Below are 26,574 nucleotides of genomic sequence, written 5' to 3' on the forward strand. Positions count from 1 at the left end.
GTATTTATTTTTTTTTTTACCCTATGAAACGGAAAGAGATTTCTGGCTTACTGTTGGCTTTTGATAGACGTTTTATCCTTGGGGAATTGCCCACCAATTACTTCATAGAGTTTGGAATTTAACTGAAGGACATTTTGCATGCCCGTGTTCAAATAGCGATACTAACAGGCCACCATACGGTTCATGTTGATAGCTTTATGGATACTTAAAGGTAGGCAATAGTCTTATTTTTTAATAATGCTTAACCTTTTTCTCTTTGGCAAGAACAAGCAAGTCTGCCTGGTTTTGTAGGACTTGCAGCTTTTCCTTAACATCAGACTTTAAAAAGGGGAGAACCAGTAGTATCAGGTATGCAGTTAGGATGGTAATTTTTAAAATACTAAGCTGCGTAACAGTCTCGGGAAGAACATGTGTGACTGGGCGTGAGAGTCTGTGGTACAGCATTACTAACCTTTGCTGAAAAAAGTTTTGAAGAATGAAGCATTTGCTTTATGAACGGTACTTGAGGACGAATTCTGATGCTGCTAAAGTTTATTGAAAAATAGGCACTGATTTCAGTGATGATGCAGGTGTGGTTTCTGTTCATGCCTTAAATCTGAAAAGAAGAGAAGAGAAACCTCCATTTGAAGGAGGATTTTGTATGAAGGGTAATCAAACCAGTAACCTGCTTTAAGAACGACTTTAACATATTTGGAGCATCGGTTAAAGGCAAATAAGTAAGGTTTATCATATCCTCCTACCTAAGCTGTGACTATTGAATACAGTCAGCAGTCCACCTCAGAACTTGTTGGTGTGCAACTGCAACGTGTTAAGTTGTAAGGCTTCACAGCCACGAGCTGATGGGCCACAGTTCTCTCCGAGCATAAAGCGCTGTAAGTTTTAGTTTCTTGCACAGCAGTGACTCTTTTCAACATTAGTAACTATACAACAGGGTAAAAGGCAAATTTAGTGAATAATAATGTGTCGTTATCAGAGTAGCTGTTTGCATTTCACCGTGATGCAGATGCTTTTTATAGCAGTTGTGTTGGCACATGTCTTATAATTCGGTTAATAATCTCCTGAACTCATGTAAACTTTTGGCTTCAACTGCATCACTGACAATATGTTTCACAATAGAATAATTATTTCCCTTATAAAAAAAAAGGGGGGGGGGGGAGGGAATAGGAAGAAGGGGTGGAGGAAGTGGGTATAAAAAAATCTGTTGTCTGCCAGTGCTGTGGGCTGCTCACTCATTTTTCTGTAGAACTCCTGGGTTTTCTTTTTTTGTTGTTGTTTTTCTACCTTAGCCTATTAGCCTATCCTCTGCACCTTTGGTCATTTCCTGAAGTTTGTCTGTAGTTTCCTACATGAGTAGGTAAATGTATCTATTTTACTTTACAGAGCTTTGATAGTTTTTTTAAATTGTACAAGTAATTTAAATCTTGGAACAAATGTCTTTGCTTATTGATTTTTGTGAGTAGCTGCAAAAATCTTATGTATTAGTTGCCCCTTTTAAAATTAAAATAAAAATGAATGCTATGCAAGAAATAGGTTGCAAGTAACTGTTAGGGTCTTACTACTGCTCGCTGTTGAGAGATCGTGGGAAGTGCAGAGAATTTGTGTTAAAAGTTATGGGCATTTTTCAAGATAGTTTTCCAGGTCTGAGGCGTGCTGAAATATCTTTTTCCTATGATAGTGTGTTTAGTTTCGTTGACTTCAGCAGAACACACAGAATACATTGACTTAAACTAGCTGAGAATCTGATGATAAGGTTTTATACTCTACCTAACATAGTGTTGTGATGACCTGTCCCCTGAACTCAAAATTATGTTTGATGATCGTAACAGGAGGCCGGATCTTTGATCTGGAAATTATGCTGATAGCGACATTACAGAATCCAGGCTTGTAACTTCACTGGTTTCTTGCAGCCCCTCAAGTTCATGAAGGACAATAAAGACCCATTCTCTTTTGTTCTTGTGCTATAATCAGTGATGGAAGTATGACATTGTCAGTTGTAAGAAGTGGCTTAACTGCTGTTGGAGTCTGCTTTTACGCCTGGAAAACCTGTTGATTTGCATGGGTTTGCACAGCTTGTGCTAATGATATGGCTGGAATGAGACAGGGTCTTGTGTAGTCTGCAAGGGCTGTATATGGTCCTGGTTTATAGCTGGGTGGGAGGGATTGGTTCAAATTACTTCTGATTTGCCCTATTTAATATCTTAAATAGGAGTGGACAGGGTGATTGGAACGGTTTCATTTTTACAAGAGGACATTTATAAATCGGTTTTTATCCTGTGTTAGAATTAAGATGTGTATTTACTGGAGACAAGGAGTCTAGCCTGAACACTGAAACACCTCCGTTTTGGGCACACTGTTAGAACTTTTTTAAAATTTTCAAATCATAACAGTCTGTCAGTTTATGCTTGTTGAGTCTGAGACATTACATGATGCCCTTTGAACAGGTAAATATTGCTAGTACTTGATACTTGGTTTGTAGACTATACCTTTTGTATGTTCTGAAATCACATATAAATAACTTCTGTTGTTTCCCTTTCATTTATAGAAGCTCTGTTCATCAAACCATATAAGCGCATACCTAAATTCAGTGTTAAACTTCCTGAATTGCTCTAAACTATTGCGTTGCTGTAAACTGTTTTGGCTGATAAACCTAAGCGGTCAGCTTGGTATTCCTCCATGTATATGTGATTAAGATGCAATAGGTCGGAACAAGTTACCAGGCAACTGCATGCTCCAGCTGCATAGGAGGCACAAAGCAGCTGGCCCGTTCCTTGTAATCAGTGGGAAAGTACAGATTCTCCTGTGACCTCGGTCACTCTTGTCTAACATATTAGATAAGAGTATTTTTATACTCCTCTCGCAGTGGGAGAAACACTGCTTGTGTCTGTGCAGTGTGTGAAAATCACTTTACCAAGATGCTTTTATTTTTAAGCCCTTGGGGGAAAAAAACCTCAAAACAAAGCGGAATTTAAAAACTTTTTTAATCCAAGGCAAACGTCAGGATTCTCATTCTTACAAAGTATTTTACAATTGTGTAACCTTGTAGACTGCACGGAGAATGAGGATCTTGCCTGTGACATACTCAAAAGTTTCATTTTCGGTGTTCTACACGCTTCTACTGATCACAGCGCCTTTGTTTCCTAACAGCAACTGGCAACAGACAATGCGTATGGGTTTCAAGGCCCTGTGGAACAGAGAAGGTAGTTTGCCAGTGTTCTTACTGCTGTTGCAGACATTGTTTCAGTGGACTGAAAGTGGCACGTTCCAAGTACCCTTTCCTACCATTGCTGCGTATATATTTTTTTTTTTCAATCCAGAAGAATGTTTCTGTACTTCCCTTCCCTATAGGTGCATGTTGATTTACATTGCATGCTATTGCAGTGTTCTTAGTCTACCAGTTACAGATTACTCCTTTCAGTTCTTGTGCATTTCTGAATGTGTATCTACCTACTAAACTCACATTTATTCAGACCTGATATGCAACTGCTACGGAAGTCAGCTATTGTGCTAGTTATGGTGTTTACCCTGTCAGTTGTTTTACTGTCTTAATAAGTACCTTGATGACAGAGAAGGGGAGTGTCAGAAAATGGACAAGTCAGGCTTTATATTAGAGATGGTTTTCATAAGATTTAAGAGAATGCAGTTTTGGCATAAGGATTTACATACCGCTCCCGGTGTTCTGTTGGGCTGACGGTGTTCTGTTGGGCTGACGTTTTGCAAGAAGCTGAGGTGTTTAACTTTCAAAAGCTGTTTATGTAAATTGGCTTACCTCTGAGTAGTCTCCTTCAGCTGTGTGTAACGAAGAAATAAATGTGCATCTCTAGACATGTGCATATGCAGATAGAATTGTAAGTGCAGAGCTGGGGATGATGCTTGTGTTTGAGGGTAGAAATACGGAGAGGGACAGCAGTGGGGAAAGAAGAACCTTTGAAGATAGTCTAGTGTTGCTCTCATTCTAGAGGTGAATGATCAACTTTCTGTACCATTCTTGACAAACGCTTGCCTAATTTATTCTTAAACATTTCCTGTAATTATTACTACTGTTGCAAAGATTGCCACATACCCTAAGTTTTTCAGGTTGTAATTTAAGCCCCATGATTCCGTGTAACTGTGTGCAGTGGATGCACAGAAAAGTTCTTCCTTATAGCTACCTTTTAGAGTTTAAACATTGTTCTTTCTCTTCAGTATTGCCCTTTCTAGGTTAAGAGGCTGTTTTTCAATTTATGCTTTGAAGTCAGACTCCTGTACATCGTTGAGCACCCTCTTGGACTTACTGTAGACCCTCACCAGTTATACTACACCCTTCTTGAAAAGCAGTACATCATCTGGAGGGTTCAGCAGCTAATCCGTGCAAATGTAGCGCGGCAGAAATAATGCTTGGATGTACTACCTCAAGTGTGATGTGTGACGAGGATTCACTGGGCCTTTTGATTAGCAAGAAACGGTACATAAGAACTAGGTGACAGAAATAGGACACGAAGCTGGCACCCTGGTCTTCAAGCTTACAGTGCAGCTCCGTGGGCTTTGGCTGACTACAGAAGAGCATGAGGCACAGGAGAGAACTGCTGCTGGATCTTAGTGAAAGACGGTAAGTCATTTGGAGAGAGGTTTTCAAAGCCAGGAATTCAAGTCGGGTGCCCAATTCCAGAGTGCCTGTGAAATCCCTGTGTACTGCCCTCGCTTGTCTAACTTTGTGTTGTATATTGTCTAGCAGCTTTTCTTTCAAAGACAACAAAGCTACACTTGTGTGATAGGTGATGTAATGATCTCATAATAACAGGCAAAATCCAAGTCACAGAAAATGCCAGCATTTGAAAGAGAGCCGGATAGGAGAGCCTTTTTTGTATGGATCAGTTGTCTTGTTCTGATTTTTTTGTTTTACAGGTAAAATCACAGCTCAGTGTGACATGGAAATAACTGGAAATAGTTTTATTTTTAAATTCGGGGCCTTATTTTCCTTGAAACTGGATTTTCAGATACGGTGCTAGAAGACGTTACAGAATTGTAAATGTTGTTTCTGCCTCCTGTTCCTCTTGAACATTTGGTTTCCTGGGGAAAAATACTGTGTAAGCTCTGTAAGCAAAGAGGTTTTATATTTTTGGAATACTTGCCAGCTGAATGGTTTGTACCTTGGACTTAAACTGTAGAGGAGGATCTGTTCAGGACATCCATGTCATAGAGTAGCTGTTGCATGACTTATACTTGTAATCCGGTTCCTACTTGATAGCCTTAACTTTGCGTGGATTGTGTGTTGAACTTTCCAGTAGTTTGTTTGTTTTTACATTTCCTTAAGGTCTAGGCAAAGGCTTAGAGAGTTAGCAGACTTAAGGATAAGCATTTATTACTTTGTCCTGCCACGTTGCTATTTGAAACCTGTTCTGAGTGTTGGTGGTATTCAAGAAATTGCCGAGATTTCGAGGGTGAAATCTGTATCTTTAGGTGTACTGAGCAGAAAAGTACAATGGATCTTTTTAGTTGCCAGATAGCTTGCTTTATCCAGGCGGTCAATTTGTCAAGATCAGGCTGCAGCGTGGCCAATTCATTTCTTAGTTCCAACAACTGCCATCTTAATGTAGAGATTTATTCTGTAATCAAAACTGGAACTGTTGTCCCTGGTTATGTGTGCTTACTTATTTGTTTTTAACGCTGCTTCAGTGAGACTCCGTCTGAGGGCAGAAGAATCACAAAGCTAGACCAGATTTTGCTAAATGGAAATAACATAACACTGGTAAGTCAGCATTGTTAAAATGCTGCATGCATTTATTTTCTGTACCTGTAAATCAATCAGTCACTGAGCTCAGCTACTTTAAGCTGAGCTTTCCAGACAATTCCATTACACAAGGTAATTTCAGGTAGCTTCTGGGGCATATGTGTGTATGAATGATGCTGGAAAAGTGACCTTGCTGTCTTAGTACACGTTACAGTTTAAAAAAAAAAAAAAAAAAAAAGAGCATGTCCCTAACTTTATTTGGTGAATGTTTTTCTGGTCTTCAGGTGTGCCAGGGAATCACTGGCTTTGTTAAGCGCTCCGTAAGCTGGTTCATACAGTGGCTTTTAACTCACGAGTGTTTGCCTGCATAAGCGTGTAGGTGGAATGCATCTACGTTTTATCCATTATTGTATGTATAGATGTGTTTGCAGCAGTTTGGATGTTTACAAGCTTGTCAAGTCATTTGGCAGTTATGATTACCATGTGATGCCCAGAGAGCTGTACCTTTACGTGCTCTGAAAAAAATCTGGAGGTCTGTTGGCTTATACCAAATCAGAAGCACTATGATTTTTAGTTTATTCTCTGCTGGTGTAGGTAGGTCAGTACTGCAACAGTAATTAAATACTGTGATTATGCATCCCTAAGCTGAATTCTGCGACTTCCTAAATACCACAAGAGCAGACCTAGAATAGTTTGTTGTTTGTCGGCATAGATGGCTACAAAGTCAGGACTTCCTACGTAAAAGCATTCCTAATTTTGTGGGAAGAGGAGAGGATGACCAACTCGAGTCGAAATGAGCTCTGTGTGAACGAGGAACAATCTCCATTTTGCTGTCTTACCCAGCTTGCACCTCCTCACTGTGTGTCTGAGCAAGTGCCATCTTGCCTTAATTTCTAAGCCTCTTTCTGCTTTGGTTATTGTTCTGCCTCCTTAAAGGATAGTGCATGTTCTGACTTCTTGTGTGGGGTAAAATTACTACCCTCCGGTTAAGCTGGTGGTATACTGCCCTGGAAGCAGAAGCTGGTGATGCTTAGAGTGCAAATTTTCAGCGAGACGTAGATACGTTTCTGTATCGGATCTTGTGCCTCTCTTGCGGACACGTCTTCCCACGTCAGGAAGACTATGCTTTAGACTTTTTCTTACTTCGGTCCTGAAAGCAGCAAAGTTCTTCCTCTTTAGAAGTGCTCAGCTAATTATTAAGAACGTATCAGTAAAAGCAATGGTTATCCTCTTCTTTTATCCCTTATTCAGGAAAGGTGCATCACTAATGATGATGCTGGTTTTGTAAGTTGAAACCGTTACTTTCCTGTAAAGACACACTAATTTGTTCTGAATAAAAGCCTTTCTTTTTGTTCTCTTTGTGCTCAGTTACGTAAGTGCACGAGTGAGTTAGTTTTCCAACGGGTTGATGGAGTGGAAAAAGAGTAGTTACGTTCCAGTTGCTGTCGGTCTTCAGTTTTTCTACATCTGTTGCATTTGTTTATGGCCCAAGTCTATATAAAACCCAAATCGTGGGCCAAGAGATTGCTATTCTTTGCACTACAGGCAGATACTAAGCTGGATCATTTGTTTAAACCCTGCTTCAGGCTGTGTCGCCAGAAACCGTGTGGTAGAGTGCTGCAGAATTCTGAAAGCTCTTCAGAGTGGATGCATCTGTTTGATGCTCAGCAGCCGTTGGTTCTGCTGGCCTTGAGGTTCAGCCCTCTTGGACTTGTTTTACTTGGCAGATGTACTCTCTTGTAGTAAAGGCATTGTAGTGGTATTTTGCGAGTGAGGACAGACAGACCAGACATCGTTCACGTCCAGGGAGCCGGGGCGGGAAGGTTGGTGTTCAAGCTTCTCATTCCTGTCAGCGGTGACTCCGCTTGCACCACTAAGTGGTGCTGTGTACATACGCTTTATTAAATCGGGAGCTGCCTGTGCCTGCCTGCTTGTGTAGTTCGGAGCGGTCCTTTTAGAGAAGATGTTCTTTTGGCTGCATTTGTTCTCCTGTGATACAAAAACTTGACAGCTGTTGGGGGCAACTACTACTTTAGGAGAATTTCTATAAAGTAAGAAATTGCTGGTTTTATTTTGTCATGGTGGGCACAAAATTAACTGATTCAAAATCACGTCCACTGCAGCTTATGCTTCCGTAACACACCACTCAACTGATTTCTATGCGTAAATGTCTTCGGAGAGGAATCACAGGTGCCTGCTGTGACTATAGGGACAAGCAGTATGGGCTCACAGGAACAGAACATGCTTTGCCTTCCCATCACCAGAAGAAAGAGAGAAAGAAAGAAAGAGGTGAAGAAGGGTGCTCAGGAGCAAGAGGCTGCAAGGAAGTTGCTGTACATGATCCTTTTGCCTTGCTTTATCTGACAGAAAAGCTGCCTTCTGCTAGTTGGGTCTTGGCTTGAAAGACAAGGGGGAAGAGACTCCTGCCCCTCTCCCAGGGAGTGTGCTACTTTTGACTGGCTTGTTCTGACTATGTGATCTGCAATTACAATATTTAGGTTGCGTGCTGACAGTCTATACCACTGACTCCCTGAGTGGTTTTTCATTTCTGTCCCTGCTTCCTTCTCCAGCTTTTTTCAATATATCAATTTAAAAAAAAAAAAAAAAAATTAATAAAAATTTAACCTTACATGAACATCATCTGTTGGCTTTGGCCCCAAACACTTTATTTCCTAGAAATAAGTTGAGTCTTTTCATCAGAATATGTAAAAGATTTCTAGCCACTGTAGTACTATTGTATTGTTTGTTTTTTTAAATAAGATTCTGTCCAGGTTCCAGCATGTGCACTAAATTTCTACTGCAGTAGAAGAGAGTCTTAAGCTGAAGAGAGATTTCATGCTTGGGAGAGAAAAAGGGCAGATCTTGACTCAAAAGTAACTTTTCCAAGGGAAAGGTAAACTCTTTTGTTTCTTTGGGGATTTTTATTCTGATAGCACAAGCATCTTGTTCTCTCAGGATTTTGTAATCTCTGGGAAAAAAACCCTTGGTGTTGTGTCACTTCCTCCTTCCCTGGTTGTGTTTTTTTCACTCCTTTTCAGAGGAAGTGCTAATACTGTTATAATTTAGGAAGACATTTTAACTTTTGACTCGGAGGTCTGCAGACTTCACTGTAAAGACAGTTTCTGTGCATCCAAATGCTGTTAATCCCTTAAAATACGAAATGAAAGATGTGTAACTTGGAGCTGAGACTGAGTCAGAGTATTCCAGATGGGTCTGGTTTACTTTGCATTCAGTGTTCCTGTAGCCTGTTGCTTTGGAAGGTACAGGTAATAAGCTTTTCAATTGAATAAATGAGCGGTAGTGGTTTTTTGTTTTCCTCCCCTAGAAATGTAGTGCTTGATCAGACTGCACTGACCTGTAGAAGTTGTGGGCACTGTGGTGTTCTCCAGGATGCTACTTGGGCTGCCACTACAAGTAGGCCATTTAAAATAATAACCTTAGACTTTAAAAATACATAAAAACTTCATGATGCTTAAAGTATAGAGCAGAGTAGTCATCAGGTTAAAATAACTTCATGCTTATGACGTGCACAGTGATGGTTCCTTTCAGGTTTTTTGGTTGTTGTTGGTGGTGGTTGTTTTTTCTTCTTTAAGATGGCACTGGTTGCAGTGATCTTCAGTTTTACGACACAGCTAACTGTCTTAGTATAGATATGGTTCCTTTCTGCCTACTATTTCCGTTTACTGGCAGACATAGTTAAGATAGCTCTTTGGAGTTGTGGAGTGCGCGTGTGTATATAGATATATGTGTGTGTGTGTGTGAATGTGTCTGAAAATAATAAGACCTAAAGTCCCCTCCCCACATCATTAGCTTTCGCTGCCCTGTATTTCAGTGTTACCAAGATTTTAAAGTGACCCAAGTATTGCTGTTGCAAATGTTTCCATGTTTGTCTAACTATTGTGATGACATAAAAAAAAATAAAATCAAAACACTAAATGTTTTATTACTTGCCCTATAAGTATATAGGCGTTCCCTGTCTAATATCTATTTCTTTTTTCAGGATTCACTGTATTTATTTTTTTTTACCCTATGAAACGGAAAGAGATTTCTGGCTTACTGTTGGCTTTTGATAGACGTTTTATCCTTGGGGAATTGCCCACCAATTACTTCATAGAGTTTGGAATTTAACTGAAGGACATTTTGCATGCCCGTGTTCAAATAGCGATGCTAACAGGCCACCATACGGTTCATGTTGATAGCTTTATGGATACTTAAAGGTAGGCAATAGTCTTATTTTTTAATAATGCTTAACCTTTTTCTCTTTGGCAAGAACAAGCAAGTCTGCCTGGTTTTGTAGGACTTGCAGCTTTTCCTTAACATCAGACTTTAAAAAGGGGAGAACCAGTAGTATCAGGTACGCAGTTAGGATGGCGATTTTTAAAATACTAAGCTGCGTAACAGTCTCGGGAAGAACATGTGTGGCTGGGCGTGAGAGTCTGTGGTACAGCATTACTAACCTTTGCTAAAAAAAGTTTTGAAGAATGAAGCATTTGCTTTATGAACGGTACTTGAGGACGAATTCTGATGCTGCTGCTAAAGTTTATTGAAAAATAGGCACTGATTTCAGTGATGATGCAGGTGTGGTTTCTGTTCATGCCTTAAATCTGAAAAGAAGAGAAGAGAAACCTCCATTTGAAGGAGGATTTTGTATGAAGGGTAATCAAACCAGTAACCTGCTTTAAGAACGACTTTAAAATATTTGGAGCATCGGTTAAAGGCAAATAAGTAAAGTTTATCATATCCTCCTACATAAGCTGTGACTATTGAATACAGTCGGCAGTCCACCTCAGAACTTGCTGGTGTGCAACTGCAACGTGTTAAGTTGTAAGGCTTCACAGCCACGAGCTGATGGGCCACAGTTCTCTCCGAGCATAAAGCGCTGTAAGTTTTAGTTTCTTGCACAGCAGTGACTCTTTTCAACATTAGTAACTATACAACAGGGTAAAAGGCAAATTTAGTGAATAATAATGTGTCGTTCTCAGAGTAGCTGTTTGCATTTCACCATGATGCAGATGCTTTTTATAGCAGTTGTGTTGGCACATGTGTTAGAATTCGGTTAATTCTCTCCTGAACTCATTTAAACTTTTGGCTTCAACTGCATCACTGGCAATATGTTTCAGAATAGAATAATTATTTCCTTTAAAAAAAAACGGGGGTGGGGGGGTAAGAAGAAGGGGTGGAGGAAGCGGGGATAAAAAAAATCTGTTGTCTGCCAGTGCTGTGGGCTGCTCACTCATTTTTCTGTAGAACTTCTGGGGTTTTTTGTTGTTGTTGTTCTTCTTCTTCTTCTACCTTAATGCTAATAGGCATTTCTACCTTTTCTACCTTGTTTTTCTACCTAATGCTAATAGGCATTAGCCTATCCTCTGCACCTTTGGTCATTTCCTGAAGTTTGTCTGTAGTTTCCTACATTAGTAGGTAAATGTATCTATTTTACTTTACAGAGTTTTGCTAGTTTTTTAAATTATACAAGAAATTTAAGTCTTGGAACAAATGTCTTTGCTTATTGATTTTTGTGAGTAGCTGCAAAAATCTTATGTATTAGTTGCCCCTTTTAAAATTAAAATAAAAATGAATGCTATGCAAGAAATAGGTTGCAAGTAACTGTTAGGGTCTTACTACTGCTCGCTGTTGAGAGATCGTGGGAAGTGCAGAGAATTTGTGTTAAAAGTTACGGGCATTTTTCAAGATAGTTTTCCAGGTCTGAGGCGTGCTGAAATATCTTTTTCCTATGATAGTGTGTTTAGTGTCGTTGACTTCAGCGGAACACACAGAATACATTGACTTAAACTAGCTGAGAATCTGATGATAAGGTTTTATACTCTACCTAACATAGTGTTGTGATGACCTGTCCCCTGAACTCAAAATTATGTTTGATGATCGTAACAGGAGGCTGGATCTTTGATCTGGAAATTATGCTGATAGCGACATTACAGAATCCAGGCTTGTAACTTCACTGGTTTCTTGCAGCCCCTCAAGTTCATGAAGGACAATAAAGACCCATTCTCTTTTGTTCTTGTGCTATAATCAGTGATGGAAGTATGACATTGTCAGTTGTAAGAAGTGGCTTAACTGCTGTTGGAGTCTGCTTTTACGCCTGGAAAACCTGTTGATTTGCATGGGTTTGCACAGCTTGTGCTAATGATATGGCTGGAATGAGACAGGATCTTGTGTAGTCTGCAAGGGCTGTATATGGTCCTGGTTTATAGCTGGGTGGGAGGGATTGGTTCAAGTTATTTCTGATTTGCCCTATTTAATATCTTTGTTTCCTAATGGCAACTGGCAACAGACAATGCGTATGGGTTTCAAGGCCCTGTGGAACCGAGAAGGTAGTTTGCCAGTGTTCTTACTGCTGTTGCAGACGTCGTTTCAGTGGATTGAAAGTGGCACATTCCAAGTACCTTTTCCTACCATTGCTGCATTTTGGTTTTTTTTAAATCCAGAAGAATGTTTCTGTACTTCCCTTCCCTTCCCTATAGGTGCATGTTGATTTACATTGCATGCTATTGCAGCGTTCTTAGTCTACCAGTTACAGATTACTCCTTTCAGTTCTTGTGCATTTCTGAATGTGTATCTACCTACTAAACTCACATTTATTCAGACATGATATGCGGCTGCGTGGTCCTTTGTTACCGGCTGGGCTGAAACCACGACACACTTGTATGCAGCTTTTTTTTTTCCCCCTTTCTTTTTTTCAGGTCAGTAATTTTGTTTTGAGTGTTCTGTTTCTCGAAATGAGCATTCAGTGATGGAGTTAAGTATTCTTTATTGCAGCGCTGGAAGAACGGAGGATCGCTCCTCCAAATGTGCTTTCTGGCTGGGACTAATTGTATAGGTTAAATACCTGCCTTACATACATATTCATAAAATTTCTGAGAAATAATATACATATTCATTGATTTTCCGAGAAGTCATTAGCATATGTAAATGTCCTTTATGCATGCGTGTTGAAGGTCTTCGGTGGTCTTCTGGAGTCCTCTGGTGGTCTTCCATAGTCTTCCTCACTTGTCCGCTGTTTGAACTTTGTTGTACGAGTTTGCGCAGTACGATCCCCTTCTGGGCCCCACAAACAACTTCTCTGCTTATCACCTAGCTTTTGGCTCAGTCACCACAAGAGACAGAACATATTTTCTTATCAAACAGAATACCTCCTCAAAGAGGGCATGTTATTTTGTCTTATATTACAGACACAGGAATCTTGTGCTTTATGTCCTTGGCTTGTCTACGTAAATCAACTTACAGAGGCAGTTGTTAACCTTCTAACAAATTCCTGAGTCTTTTATTTAGCAATACACTGAGTCTAAACATACGTTCTATTTCTACATCTACTAGGCCTAGTGTCAGTTTCTGCATCAGTTCAGGGGTAGAAAGATGGTTTAATAGTATGCATTGTTTGGGGTTTTTTTTGTTGTTTGGTTTTTTTTTAGTCTTCATGCATTGTGTTTTCCTGCAATTCCCAACTTTATTGAAGAAGGAACGTTGGGTTTTTAACAGTTCTGCTGTGTAAGTTGTTATCTCTCTTAACGGGACTGATGGTGACATTGTTTAGCAGGGGTTAGGGTGAGCATCTTGTATGTATTTGTCTATGGAGTTTTAGTACTACTGATGAAAGCAGAAGGGCCGTGAGGCACAGTGCCCTTCAGGGTTTGGGGTGCCTTTCCTCATTGCCCACAGAATGCCACGTTGTCCTTAGAATCTTTGCAGCTGGTGGCAGGCCCCTCGTAGATTACAAGGCTTGGGACTTGACTTTCTTTTGTGGGCATGTAGCAGAGCTCAGAGTCTCTGGGGAGCTGTAGGTTAGGGGGTGCCCCCAGAATTTGGGATGTTGCTCAGAAGAGCGGCTCTTGAGGAGTAGCCACTGAAGGGGGTTCAGGAGTGCAGATTGAGGGCAGGAGGTGTCAGGAAGCAGTGGGGTTCCTTTCCTGACAGTTGAGGAGAAGAAAAGGGGTTTCTTAAGTTTTGGGACTGCTGGGGAAAGGGAGGAGGGTTCACCAGCCCTTCTCAGAGGAGTTTTGCAGTTGGATTTGAATGTCATAGAATCGTAGAATGGTTTGGGTTGGAAGGCACCATAAAGATCCTCTAGTTCCAACCCTCCCCCACGGACGCCGTCCGCAAGACCAGGTTGCTGAAAGCCCCATCTGACTTGGCCTTGAATGCTTCCAGGGAGGGAGCATCCGCAGGTTCTCTGGGCAACGCGTTCCAGTGCCTCGCCACCCCTAGTGAGAAACGTCTTCCTAACGCCTAAACTAAATGTACCCTCCTTAGGACTAAAGCCGTTACCGCCTTGTCCTATGGCTGTACTCCCTTGTAAAAAGTCCCTCTGCAGGTTTCTTATAGGCACCCTTTACGTACCGTGAAGTCTGCTATAAGGTCTCCCGAAAAGCTGCATGCCGGTGAGCGGTCCGAGAAGGTGAGGCGGTCGTCGGCCGGGTCGGTGTTGAATAGCAAAGTATTATGGGGCTGCTCGGTTCAGCCTTTACCTTCTGTTGTGGAGGTGCTGTGTGGGCTATCTTTGAATTGGATGAGCGTTTCAGGTGAGCTGTGGATTAGCGAGGAGGAGTGTGGGGCCGATGGCTTCTCACGAGTGCCACGCTAACGTGGTTTCTCTCGGTACCTTAGATACCACGAGTGATGATGGCTGCAGGGTCTGAGTCTGGAATGAGCGGGGAAGTGAACACGGTGGCACTTGTGAGGAGGGGGGAGTTGGGGAAGTAGTTGGCGTTGGCCAGCGGGATGCTTACTCCCTTTTCTGATTTGTTTGTGTTTGTTTTTTTCATTGCAGATGTTGAAGAGCAATGTTCCCCTTGAGGAACATCCCAGTTAGCCCGTGTGGTTTTGTGGAGGATGGATTTGGACCCTCAGCCCTCTGAAAGCTAAGTTGAGGGACCAGGCTGAGAGGAAGGGACAAAGCTGGGAATAGCAGGGAGGAGTTTTAAAGTTAGCGCAGGAGAGAGGGCTGTCCCAAAGCAGTCGCCTTTGCGCAGGAAAAGGGAGCGGGTTGCTTTTCAGCACGAGACCCGTGTGTGCCGGGCAGGGCAGTTCCAGCCCGTGTCCGCGGTGGCGTGTAGTTTGTGTAGTCTGTCTTGTGCGCTTAGACCTTCCTCGGGTCTCGATGTCCTTGTCGCGCTTTGCGCCAGAGGAGCGAGGCATGCGCTTCGGGTGCTGTCCCTAGGGTTTTGAATGCTCTTACTCATTGGCCCGGTGCCAATCGGGTGCTTCTTTTCTTGCGCTCGGAGCTCTAAAGCATGGATCGGTCTTGGTGGGTTCCGGTCAGTGCTCTATGGCAGCATTTTTTCAGCCTGCATCGGCAGCTCTGCTCTCTAGCCGTCCGTTTTCTCGGAGTGGGACTTCTTCCCCGCATCCTGACATCCTTAGGTCTCGACGCCAGGCTTCTGGCGCATCTGTCGTCTGGGTTTTGACAGTGCTGTCTTGTAACGGGCCGCTCCGTTTGACTCCTCTGGGTCTGCTGTGGAGCCTCCTGGCCTCGCGGTTGCGGCCCCGTAGGTCATCTTGCCCGACGGCGCCTCCCGTCCGGGGGTCATTCTTCTTGCTGAGAGTTTTCTCTCTCGTTGAATCACCTCGTTGGTGGCGTTCCACGTGGTGACGTTCTGCACACGGTGTGCTTGGCTTGGAGCTGCTCTGCCTGGGGGGGTGTGGAGTCAGGGGTAGGTGGAACAGCGATAAGAGTCTACGGGTGAAACGTTGATGTGCCTAGACCGTTTAGGCGAGGGTTGTACAGTCGTCTCGGCTCGAGTAGCCATCAGCGGCCTGCGCGGACAGCCGTGCCGATAGTGTTTCACGGAGACAATTGGAGCCGTGTGGCAGGGGTTGCTGAGGGGCAGTGAAGCGGATTTGAGTCTCTAAGGTGTTAAGACTTGCACGTGATGGGCTCCAAGTTTGGCCCTGGGTTTTTTTGGTTGGTGGGGTGTAGGGTTTAGGGTTACTCCGTGCGGGGCCCGGATGATAGAACACCAGTATGATGATCAAAGTCGCCCCTTTATTGAGCTTAGCTGATCATTCTTACACAACTCTCTAAGTTGTTTAGAAGCTTTGATTGGCTGCTGCACGCAAGCATGTGGTGTCCACGCGCACAAGCGTAAGCGGTGATTGGTTACATCGATACTGTCCACGCGTAGAAACATAAGATACAGTTAGTTATACTCGCTCTGTACACGTGCATACACACAGGATATAATTGGCTATGTTAGAGCATGCAAAACTTGTCTTAGTCCAACTGGTCGAGATAAGCCCCTGAATTGAGGTCGGTTGTGCCAAGTTCCCTTTATCGTGGAATGTGCACCTGTGTTTTTCTAATTGGGATCTTTCTTCTTCTATCTTCTTGTTTGTTCTGTTCAGAGCCTTCAAAGGTGTCTGGAACTCTCTTGCGACCATGAGCTACTTTCAGGGCCAGTAACGAAGTTCCATATAATTGAACCCTACAGTGGGCAGGGGGGTGTGTGTGTTGGGTTTTTGTGTTGTTTTTTTGTTTGTTTTTTGGTTGTGTGTTGTTTTTTTTTTTGTTTGTTTTTAAAATGACAGGCTGTAGCTGCATTCCAGATGGTCTTTGTAGATGGAATCAAGACCTCTGGAGTTGTGAAGCTCTTGCTCTGCATCCAGGTGACTCATTCAATATGTTTGGTTTTTTTTTTTTTCAGATGTGGAGGGACAGGATGTGTCCCACAGAGCGATGGGGGAAGGCAGCAGAGCACTGTAAGGAGTTGAGTCCGTGGGTGGACTCTGAAGGAAGATGCATCCGGTGGCTCTATGAGACTGCTTTGCTTTGCTGTGTTTTGCAGTTTTCTTGCATTGTATTGGTCTGTATTTGCCTTTGCCCTGTGGTGTTTTGTTGTGTATTTGTATCGACTGTCATGTGAGACTGTCTCGCATTGCCTGGCCCTGCATTGTGTTTTGTATTGCAGTGCTCTGTACTTGTATGGATTGCCACCTGAGACTGCCTTGCCTTCTATGGTTCTGTATTGGTTTTGTATTGTTTTGGTCTGTACTTGTATTGACTGTCACGTGAGAGTCTCTTGCATTGGCCCTGTTCTGTTTTGTCTGGTATGGCAAGGCTCTGAGTTGTTTTGCCTTGACTGAGGTAAGAGTACTGCCTTGTATGGCATTACATTTGCATGTGAATTACATGGCTCTATGTTTGTGTGTGTCTTGTATGGCATTGTAGAGGCAGCGTAGAAGGTTTAATGACTTCGGGCTCTTTGCATGCAGAGTTGAGGGGATCGCAATTGGACTGTGAACTAGCATTGAGTAAGGCAGGAACTGGGCAATGGTGTTCATCTTGTTTATGCAGATGCTTTGTGGCAAGTCTCTAGAAATGGTCAAGGCCTTGAGGTCTAAGTAGCAGCGTGATGGGTCTTGGAGCAATCGGTAACTTTGGGACAGCTCTGTGTTTGTGATGCTCTGGTTTTTTCAAGTGTCATGGAGGACACTGGCTGTGAGGATGTGTTATTTTTGGAATAGGTGGGAAGCAGGGTAGGGGAGTGGTGGAGGACTTCTCTCTCGAGGATGAAGTGTCTGTTGACAAGCTTTGTGTGTTGTTTTTGCAGGTGATGACAGGGCACGAGAGGTGCTTGAAAGAACCTTGCGTTTAGGTGACATGGCGCTACGGAGGTTGGACTGTGACACGTGGCACTGTGAAAGCTAATTATCGGGTTGAAAATGCACGGATGGTGGAGATGATGGTGCGTGTTGAAATGTTGGTGTAACGGAAGGGCAGTTTGTGGGGAGGTTGGTTGGAAGGAGGTTGGGCTGGGGCCTGGGTTTTTGCAGGTAGGGTGCTTTTTTGAGGCCCCTGCTGCTGCAGACGGGGTGACGGCCTCTTGAGGCCTGTGGACGGTATGATGGATGAGTTGAGAGTGAGGGCTGGCGTTCATGTGATCTGAACGAGTGGTGTGTTGTGAATGTCTCTAACCTTGTAGGGTTCTGTGGTTAAGCCTTTTTGGTTTTTTTTTCCTTTCAGGTTGGATGTAGAGTTGAGATGTTTTTCAGGGAATTAGGAAAAAAACCCCAAACTTAGAATAAAAAACCCCAGCTGGGATATGGGTTGGTTTTTGGTGTGTCCTCCCCTGCCCCATTTATTTTTTCTTTTCCCTGGTCCCAGCTGCTCCATGAGGCAATGTTGATTGCCAATGTTTGGACTGGGGTCTGCCTCGGGCCTGGGTTTTCAAAGGCAGGGCGATTTTTTTTGTTTGTGGTTTTTTTTTTTTTTTTTTTTTTTTTTCCAAGGCTCCCGGGAACGGTGTTCCTGTGGAGCGCTCCCCTGGAACCTGGTAATTGCCAGTCAGCACAGAGAGATATGTTGTTCGGTGGATGGTCTTTGGAAGACAGTTGAGGATTTTGTGGGGGGAGTTGGACTAGATGGCCAGCATGGAGTAGGCCAGGGTTGTGAAGTGCGTGAGTGTAACTGTATTTGTCTGTGGTGGGTTTGTAAAATATTTGGTTGCTCTTTGTAGCTTGTGATGTAATGATATTTTTCAATTTCTGGTTTTGTGTCGAGGTGTGGAAGTGGACGGTCTGTCAAGATGATTGGAGGTCACTCGTTTGGTGCCCGGGAACAGGGATCATGGCGGTAATGTCACCTCAGGGAGTAAAACTTCTGGATGTGCAGCGATGTATGTAATGGGAGCGAGGAATGTGGAAAAGACCACTCCGTAGAGCATTGCAGGTACTAAATAGTGGCATTTCTTCTTCAGGTAATGCTAAATTTTTGGAGTTTACATGTATTTGTAAAAATAGTGATTAAAAGAGGACTAAATCTAATAGTGTCAAATATTTGACGAGTGAGGCCATAAGTCTTTTCTATATATTGTAGAAAAAGTACATTGTAGAATTGGATTGAAATACTGACATAGCTGAATCTATGTGGAATGAGTAATGGACCAAATGAAGCACTAAAAATAAAATGTAAAAAAGACAGGTAATTATGTGTCCTTGTGGGAATTACAGTACTAATGGCAATCACAAAGGGAAGCGTAGAGGGAAGCATGGGCGTTTAGTGCCCATAGGTAAACTTAGCTGTTGAAGTAAGTGAAAGTGTCTGTTGGAATTAGGCATCCAAGGGCGAGTTGTAGATACCTTGAGGTAAATGTAGCTGCTGCTGGGTTAATGGAAAGGGGGTGCATTCCTTCCTCTAGTGATTGCAGAACTTTGAAATTGGAGCTGTAGGTAGAGACCCGTGAAATGGGCTCGGGCGCGGTGCGGCGCCGAAATGGGCTCGGGCGCATGTGTTACTTTTCTTAAAGGGGCTGAGGTACTGTGTAACTCTGAAATGGGCTTGATGAGTGGATAACATGTGTGTAATATGTGAGGGGTTTTTTTATTCTGTTGTCCTTCTCTTTCCCTGACCCTTTGTGGTGCTCTCTACTCTTTTCATTCATGTCTTCTCTCTCTCTCTCCAACCTCCTGTGCTTTTCATAGTCTCTCTCTATCTCTTGTCATTATTATCATCTGACGCTCTGTGTTACTTTCTGTCCCATCGTATCATGTTGTATGTTTCTCCTGCTTTTTTCTTCATCTGTCCAGATCCCTGTCCCTTGTTTCTTCTATTGCTGTCCCTCTGCCTTGCTTCCTCTTGCCATCTTTTCTGTATTTCTCTCTGTTCCCTTCCCTCTTCCATCCTTTCTAACTGTATCCCCCTCTCCAGCTAGCTGTCCCTTCTCTTTTCTCTCTTCCTCCATGTCTCTCTCGCAGCCTATCAATCACAGTTGTTTTTTCCTCCAGTGCTGTCCTGCTCTGTCCCTTGTTTCTCACTCTCGTTCTGTCATGCTCCCTGTGTCTTTTTGGAACTCCTCCATCTCTGTCCTGTAGCCTATCACTATTTTTTTCTTCTGCCATCCCTTTGTCCTTCTTCCAGTCTTTGTGTCTCTCTCCCTTTGTTCTCCCTCCCTTCTTTTTTTTCCTTTCTTGCTACATCTCTGTTCTGTACCACAAAAGCACGGAGGGTGTTTAGTAACAGAGAAGAAGGATATAGGCAAGGACAAAGGAAATTAATGGCTGTTATTCGGGAAGAAAGGGGAAGAGGGCCTAGACGAGACTTGCCCCGACTGGGCAAGGATCAATGCGCTTTGTGTAAGAAATTCAGTCATTGGTAGAGGGAATGCCCAGGGAACAAGGAGCATCAGAGGGCTCAAACAGGAAGAACAGTAGCCTCTGTGAAGGGAGACTGACGAGAACCTGGGGAATCTACCCTAGCGGATCCACTGGTTATAATTAAGCTAGGGAAAACAGAACAAGAGGTAGAATTTTTGGTAGATACAGGAGCAACATACTCGGTTTTGAATCAGGCTTTGATGCCCCGGGGAATGATTATGTCACGGTGAAAGGAGCGACTGGCCAAAGTGAAAAGGCATAGTTTTGTAAACCTTTAGAATATAAATTAGGAAAACAGTGGGGCATTCATAAATTTTTATATATGCCGAACTCCCCAAAGGCCCTTTTGGGAAGGGACTTGTTGGAACCATTGGGAGCAAAAATTGTATTCAAGAAGGGAGAAATTACTCTGGAGGTAAAAGATCAGCAAAATATTCAAATATTGAGCCTAACCTTAACCAGTCTCCCCCTAGAAGGAATCATTAATGAGGACATCTTAAAGCAAGTGTACCCGGGGGTATGGGCTACCGATGCACCTGGAAGAGCGAAAAGTGTTCCACCTGTTGAAGTTAGGATCAAGGAAGGCCAAAAGCTGGTAAGAATTAAACAATATCCCCTAAAGAAGAAAGACAGAGAAGGAATCCGGCCGGTGATAGAAAAATTTTTGCAGTTGGGACTATTAAAAGAGTGTGAGTCTGAATTCAATCCCCCTATATTACCTGTTCGGAAGCCCGATGGGTCATATTGGGTGGTCCAAGACTTATGGGCGGTGAATAAGATAACTGAAGATCTTTACCCGGTAGCGGCGAACCCATAGACCCTGTTAACCGTGCTAACACCTGAATTGACTTGGTTTAGTGTTTTAGATTTGAAGGATGCTTTCGTTTGCCTCCCTCTCCATGAAGCCAGGCAAAACTTACTCACATTTGAATGGGAAAAGCCCAAGAGCGGTCGAAAGACCCAGCTCACTTGGACGGCCTTGCCACAAGGATTTAAGAATAGGCCTACCGTTTTTGGCAATCGGTTTGCGAAAGACTTGGAATCCTGGGAAACCCCGTCTGAGGAGGGGAAGCTGTTGCAGTATGTGGATGATATCCCGATCGCCACCAAAACAGAGAAAGATTGTACGACGTGGGCGGTGAGTCTGTTGAATTTCCTGGGACTTCAGGGGTACCGGGTATCCAAGAAAAAGGCACAGGTAATGCAAGGCAAAGTGAATTATTTGGGCTATGAAATTAGTGCGGGACAAAGACCTTTGGGACAGGCCTGTAAAGAGGCAATATGTCAAACTGGGAGACCTCAGACAGTAGAAGAGTTATGGACTTTTCTGGGAATGACAGGGTGGTGCCGATTGTGGATCTATAATTACGGATTGCTTGTTAAACCACTGTATGCGTTGACAGCCACTAAGCAGAAACACCTTGAGTGGAATAAGGAGACCGAACGAGCCTTTGAGCTACCGAAAAAGGCTTTGATGTCGGCCCTGGCCTTAGGACTCCCAGATGCGAGTAAGCTGTTTCTTCTTTACTCCCATGAGAAGCAGGGCATTGCTCTGGGAATATTAGCACAAAACCTGGGCCCGTATCGATGGGCAGTTGCCTACCTCTCTAAGCAGTTAGACACGACTGCAAAAGGTTGGCCTGGATGCCTGCGGGCGGTTGCGGCTGTGATACTAAATACACAGGAAGCCCGAAAGTTTACTCTGGGCCAGAAGATGACTGTTCTGGTGTCTCACGCAGTATCAGCAGTACCGGAAGCAAAAGGCGGACACTGGCTCTCTCCACAAAGATTCCTGAGATATCAAGCTATATTGGTAGCGCGGGATGACGTGGAGATTGTAGTCGCTAACATTGTCAACCCAGCTTCTTTTCTCAGCAGGAACACAGGAGAACCGGTACATCGTGACCGTTTGGAAACCATCGAAGCAACGTACGCCAGTTGCCCAGACGTGAAAGACGGCCCCATGGAAAACGGGGAAACTCGCTTCACAGACGGAAGCAGTTACGTCCTAAACAGTAATCGACACGCGGGATACGCCGTCACTGCCAGCCAAGAGGTAATAGAATCGGGGGCTTTGCCCAGGAACACCTCCGCACAGAAGGCAGAAATAATTGCTCTAACCCGCGCCCTGGAATTGGCCCAGGGCAAAGTTGTGAACATTTATACAGACTCAAAATATGCCTTTGGAGTTGTACACGCATGTGGAGCAATTTGGAAGGAGAGAGGACTAGTGAGTTCTCAAGGGAAAAATATCAAACACGCAGAAGAAATTCTGAAGTTACTGGAAGCTGTCCAGCTCCCTAAGAAAGTAGCAATTATGCATATTAAGGCACACCAGAAAGCGAGCTCAGATTTGGAAAAAGGGAACGAGCTGGCGGACAGAGAGGCAAAACAAGTGGCCAAAACACAGGTAAAAACAGAAGGGGCCTTAATTCCTGATAGGTGGATTTCCCTAGAAGGTAAGCCAGAATATACTAAGGAAGATCAAAAGCTCATTACAGGTTTAGAAGGGTCATATAATGAAGAGGGGTGGGCTCATACCCCACAGGGAAAGCTAATCGTTCCCTCTTGCTTATTATGGCATTTGATAGGGGAGGAACATAGGAAAAGACATTGGGGAACAGAAGCCCTGTATAATCATCTGATAGGAGAAATTGTGGCTAGGAATTTATACGCCACGGTGAGGCAGTGTGATCGCACAACAGTGTGATCTTTGCCTCCAGACTAATCCTAAGAGCACCCCCAAGCTGGAAATGGGCCAGACTGGAAAAGGCAATGGGCCTGGACAACAATGGCAAATTGCTAATGTTTATTCATTACTAAAACACACCCACTTGTGATTTGCAGCTATGCATGTTCCATAGCTTTCTCATGGGAACTTCTTCAAAAGTTACTTATGAAGTTATGCCAAGGTCACACTGTCCCTGTTTTTCTCCTGATATCAGCAAAGCCAGCTATTTTCGGCCAAGGCCTAGTCTTGCTGCTCAAACTGACATTCTTTCACACAGAACTCTGCTCGCACAGCTTTTCTATAGACCCACGTCCTTTTTCATGAAGCCAATTCCCAACAATTCCCCCTTTTTCTTTTTGTGCGAGTAGAGCTTGGTGTGTCAGCTTTGAGACTCCTTTTATCATGCACCCATACGGAATTCTAACTATTACACAGATTAATATCAATATACCCAACCATCATAAGGCTTCCTTAATCAATGACATTACCCATAGTGTTATCCCGCCGAATATTGATTGTAACACTCCATCAAACCAACTAGTTTCTTGCTGGATCTTTGTGTATGTTTCTTCAGCCAATCTATTTGTTTGTATATAGATTGAGGTAAAATTTTAACACCTGCTGTATTGCCCTTTGCAAAGATCTGTGAACACAATTAATTAAACACAGTAAAAACAACATTATACCTAATAAAATACATAAGCACACAAAAAGAGGTTTGATTAATAGCTTTAGCTAGTGACACCCAAACGTTCTTACTGTCCCATGGTGTTAACCGATGTGGATCAATCACCGGTGTCACTGTCATGCTGCTTACTACAGTCAGTGTGTTCGATATCAATCTCAGCATAAGGTTTCAAATTTATGGGTAAATCAGGAACGTATCTGCCAGACATGGAGGATGTGATGGGGTTTTTTTGTTGTGTTTTTTTTGTTTTGTTTTGTTTTTTTTTGTCCAATTGCTGCCAAGGCTTGCCATCCCGGTGCACTTAGTTGTCTTGTAGAAGTTAAGGTACCGCTGCCCCACAATAAATCCAGCAGCGGCTGTAAGTCTGTATTTGTAATACCACAACAAGGTTGAATCCACTGTAGGTCTCCGTTTAAATCTTTCTCCCTCTTTTTGTTTTTGAGCAATCCAGGCTTGCTTAATAACTTGGGATGCCATTTTCCTTAATAAGCTGAACAAGGTAAAACTATTACAATAGCTAAAATCACAGTAACTACAATAATGCCCATAATTCTTTGAGCCAACCCGTTACCCCTAATGACCCAGACCATGAGGAAAATGAACCATCTATACATTCTTGTGCCATCTTGCTCCACGAACTCAGCCCAGCAATCGGTAGGTGCCAGCTTTCCGTGGGCGTCCCCACAGAGGCAACGATGGCCTCACTGTACACCAGCCCGATGCTCTTCGGAAAATCCCAGTATTTATACATTTGCAGAGGAACGGGTTTTAGCACACGTGGCCAGCGGGTGCCAAAAGTCCGCCTCGGTTGCAATCTATGACGCATGCGCTCGCTGGCCAGGCGCGCTGCACGAGTCATAGCCATCTTGTCTATTGGTTCATGGGCTTTACGATACAGTTGCGATGCACAGAGAATCTTGACCTGTTATGTTAGCCAAGGTGACCTATACATTAGTTTTTGGCTGAGGTAGTATTCATATTGCCACATCATCTATGATGCTCCAGATGATGATGGTCATGCAAATCGAACAGGAGTCCATCGTGGGCCTGTATCTGTGGAAACACAATCAACCTCGTTCCCAGGTTATTAATGGAAATAGACCTTACCCCTAATTTTGGCTTTAACTAACTTTTACCCCACACTGTCTTCCCGTAATCACACTATGTTTAATCAAATTATGCTTTACACACTTTTTACCTAAAGCAGGTTCTATATACAATAAGGCACGCTGTTCTGAAAACCTCTCTGAAGGACTCCGTGTCCACTAGTAATACTCTATTAGTTAGAATCTGTCAGATCAGTGGCTCCAGCACCCGCCGGTGCCGTGCCAGTCGCCATTGGAACAATTCCGGGTCCAGCATCAGTGCGAAGCCATGGCTTGTCCCACTTAGCCAGGATCTCCCAGTAAGTTTTACTTCTGCTGATCTGCACCATTTCCTGGATTCTGGGTCCTTAGACATTACCATGATTCCTGTACTTTGTTGCGTCCTTTCTGCCTGTAAAAGAACATGATGCACTACCATTGGTGGGTCTTTGTGATCACCTGTCAATCTAAGATAATTTAGCACAAATAAGGCTTTGGCCAATCGTTCCTCTGGGAGTAAGCCCTGGGTTCCCCCCTTTTGTTTTTGCAGCATGTTCTTTTAGGGTTTGGTTGGCCCATTCGACAATAGCCTGTCCTGTGGGAAGATGTGGAATACCGGTACCGTGGTGAATTCCCCACAAATTACAAAATCGAGCAAATCGTGTAGAACCATAGGCTGGGCCGTTGTCCATCTTAATTTCTTGAGGCACACCCAGTACTGCAAAAGAAGCGTGAAGATGTCATTCAATATGTAAGGCCTTTTCTCCAGTTCGTGCCGTGGCCCACATGGCAGCAGGATAGGTATCAATACACACATGCACAGAACGCTTTGCACCAAACCACATGACATGGGTGAAATCCATTTGCCACAACTGCAATGGCAAAAGACCTCGTCGGTTAACCCCACAGCCCAAGCCGAGCCCTTCCTTTTGACAATCAGGGCATGCTTTAACGATACCTTGGGCATCAGTAAGTGGTAAGTCAAATTGCTTTGCTAACGTCCTAGCGGGTTGGTGCAAGAACGCATGCGATTGCCGTGCTTTGTTGAAAACGATTCCCTGGAGGAGGCTCCCGTGGCGCTGCAACCAATTGGTCAACTCTGTCATTTCCCGTTTCTCATCTGCACAGTGTTCTCATACCCAAGAGTTCTGCCAGAGGGGTCATATTGCCATTAGTGATACCGCAAAGATTCCGCACCCACTGGATATCTCCCACAAGCTTCTGGACATCATGTAACATTGAAATTTCTCATGTTATTTGAACCTTCTGAGGTTTAACATTGCTAGCATTTATGTGCCACCCCAAATACTTCCAAGGTGCTGCCTTTTGCACCTTTTCAGGAGTGATTATTACTCCGCGATGGCTTAAGATGTCCTGCAATTGAGTTAAAATCTCATCCTGTGGCAAGTTACTGAGGTAACTGCTTTCTTACAGGCTCTGATGCCCAGGCCACATACACCTGACGCATCGTGGGGGAATTGCGCATTCGTTGTGGTAACACGACCCAATGGTATCTCTTATAGGGTTCTGCCTTGTTAATCGATGGTACCGAAAAGGCGAACCGTTCAGCGCCATCTGGGTGCAATCTGTTAGATTTATAATTAACAAATCCCATTCTTCTGGAAGCATAACTGGAGATGGCAAACCTGGCTGCAGGGCTCCCATACTGTGCATCACCACATTCACAGCTCTGAGATCATGTAACAGTCTCCGCTTCCCACTTTTCTTGGGAATGGTAAATATTGATGTATTCCATGGACTAGTAGAAGGAACAACTTGTCCCGCTCTCAACTGGTCCTCAACTAACCCTTGTATTTTTAGTAGCCTTTCAGAATTTAGCAGCTACTGATCAATCCAAACAGGTTCATCTGTTTTCCAGTTAATTTTCAGAATCGGCTACCCCTCAGCGACCGCTCCTAAAAAGGATGCGTCACTAACATTGCCTTCATTTGGCTCAATAAATCATGGCCTACGAGGCCAAACAATTCAGTTGGGGTAGTCATGACATACGGACACGTCGTAATGTGTTCACCATCGGGGAACACAAATGTAATTGGTAGCTGACTTACTAAGGTGGCTTGTGTGCCCCCTATCCCTGCAATACCAAAGTTTGGATTGATCGATGGCCATGATGGAGGCCAAATGCATTGTGAAATAATCATAACATCAGCACCTGTATTGATTGTCATCGGTTTCCTGACAACAACTCCATCGGGCCCTTCCAATTGCACTACCTTTTCTGGTTTACCTCTTGTTGCGT

General features: G+C 43.5%; 1 protein-coding gene across 19 annotated transcripts in view; it reads left to right on the plus strand.

The window, feature by feature from the left end:
• The window catches only part of LOC126037137 (electroneutral sodium bicarbonate exchanger 1-like), a 630,736-nt gene that overhangs the window by 187,082 nt on the left and 417,080 nt on the right, over positions 1–26,574 (plus strand). Inside the window, exons 1-3 of one of the 19 annotated variants that reach the window (XM_049797406.1) lie at positions 18,359–18,386; positions 20,716–21,008; positions 21,686–21,866. The exons of 12 other annotated variants lie outside the window; for them this stretch is intronic. In XM_049797406.1, the coding sequence (XP_049653363.1) occupies positions 21,774–21,866 (93 nt within the window). In that variant the 5' untranslated portion in view covers positions 18,359–18,386; positions 20,716–21,008; positions 21,686–21,773. Of the gene's footprint in view, positions 1–18,218; positions 18,387–20,312; positions 20,406–20,459; positions 21,009–21,685; positions 21,867–26,574 lie in introns of those variants that run through there. 6 more of the 19 variants (XM_049797399.1, XM_049797404.1, XM_049797410.1 and 3 more) reach the window with 6 other exon arrangements.

This window comes from Accipiter gentilis, unplaced genomic scaffold, assembly GCF_929443795.1.
Source record: "Accipiter gentilis unplaced genomic scaffold, bAccGen1.1, whole genome shotgun sequence".
NCBI lineage: Eukaryota > Metazoa > Chordata > Aves > Accipitriformes > Accipitridae > Astur > Astur gentilis.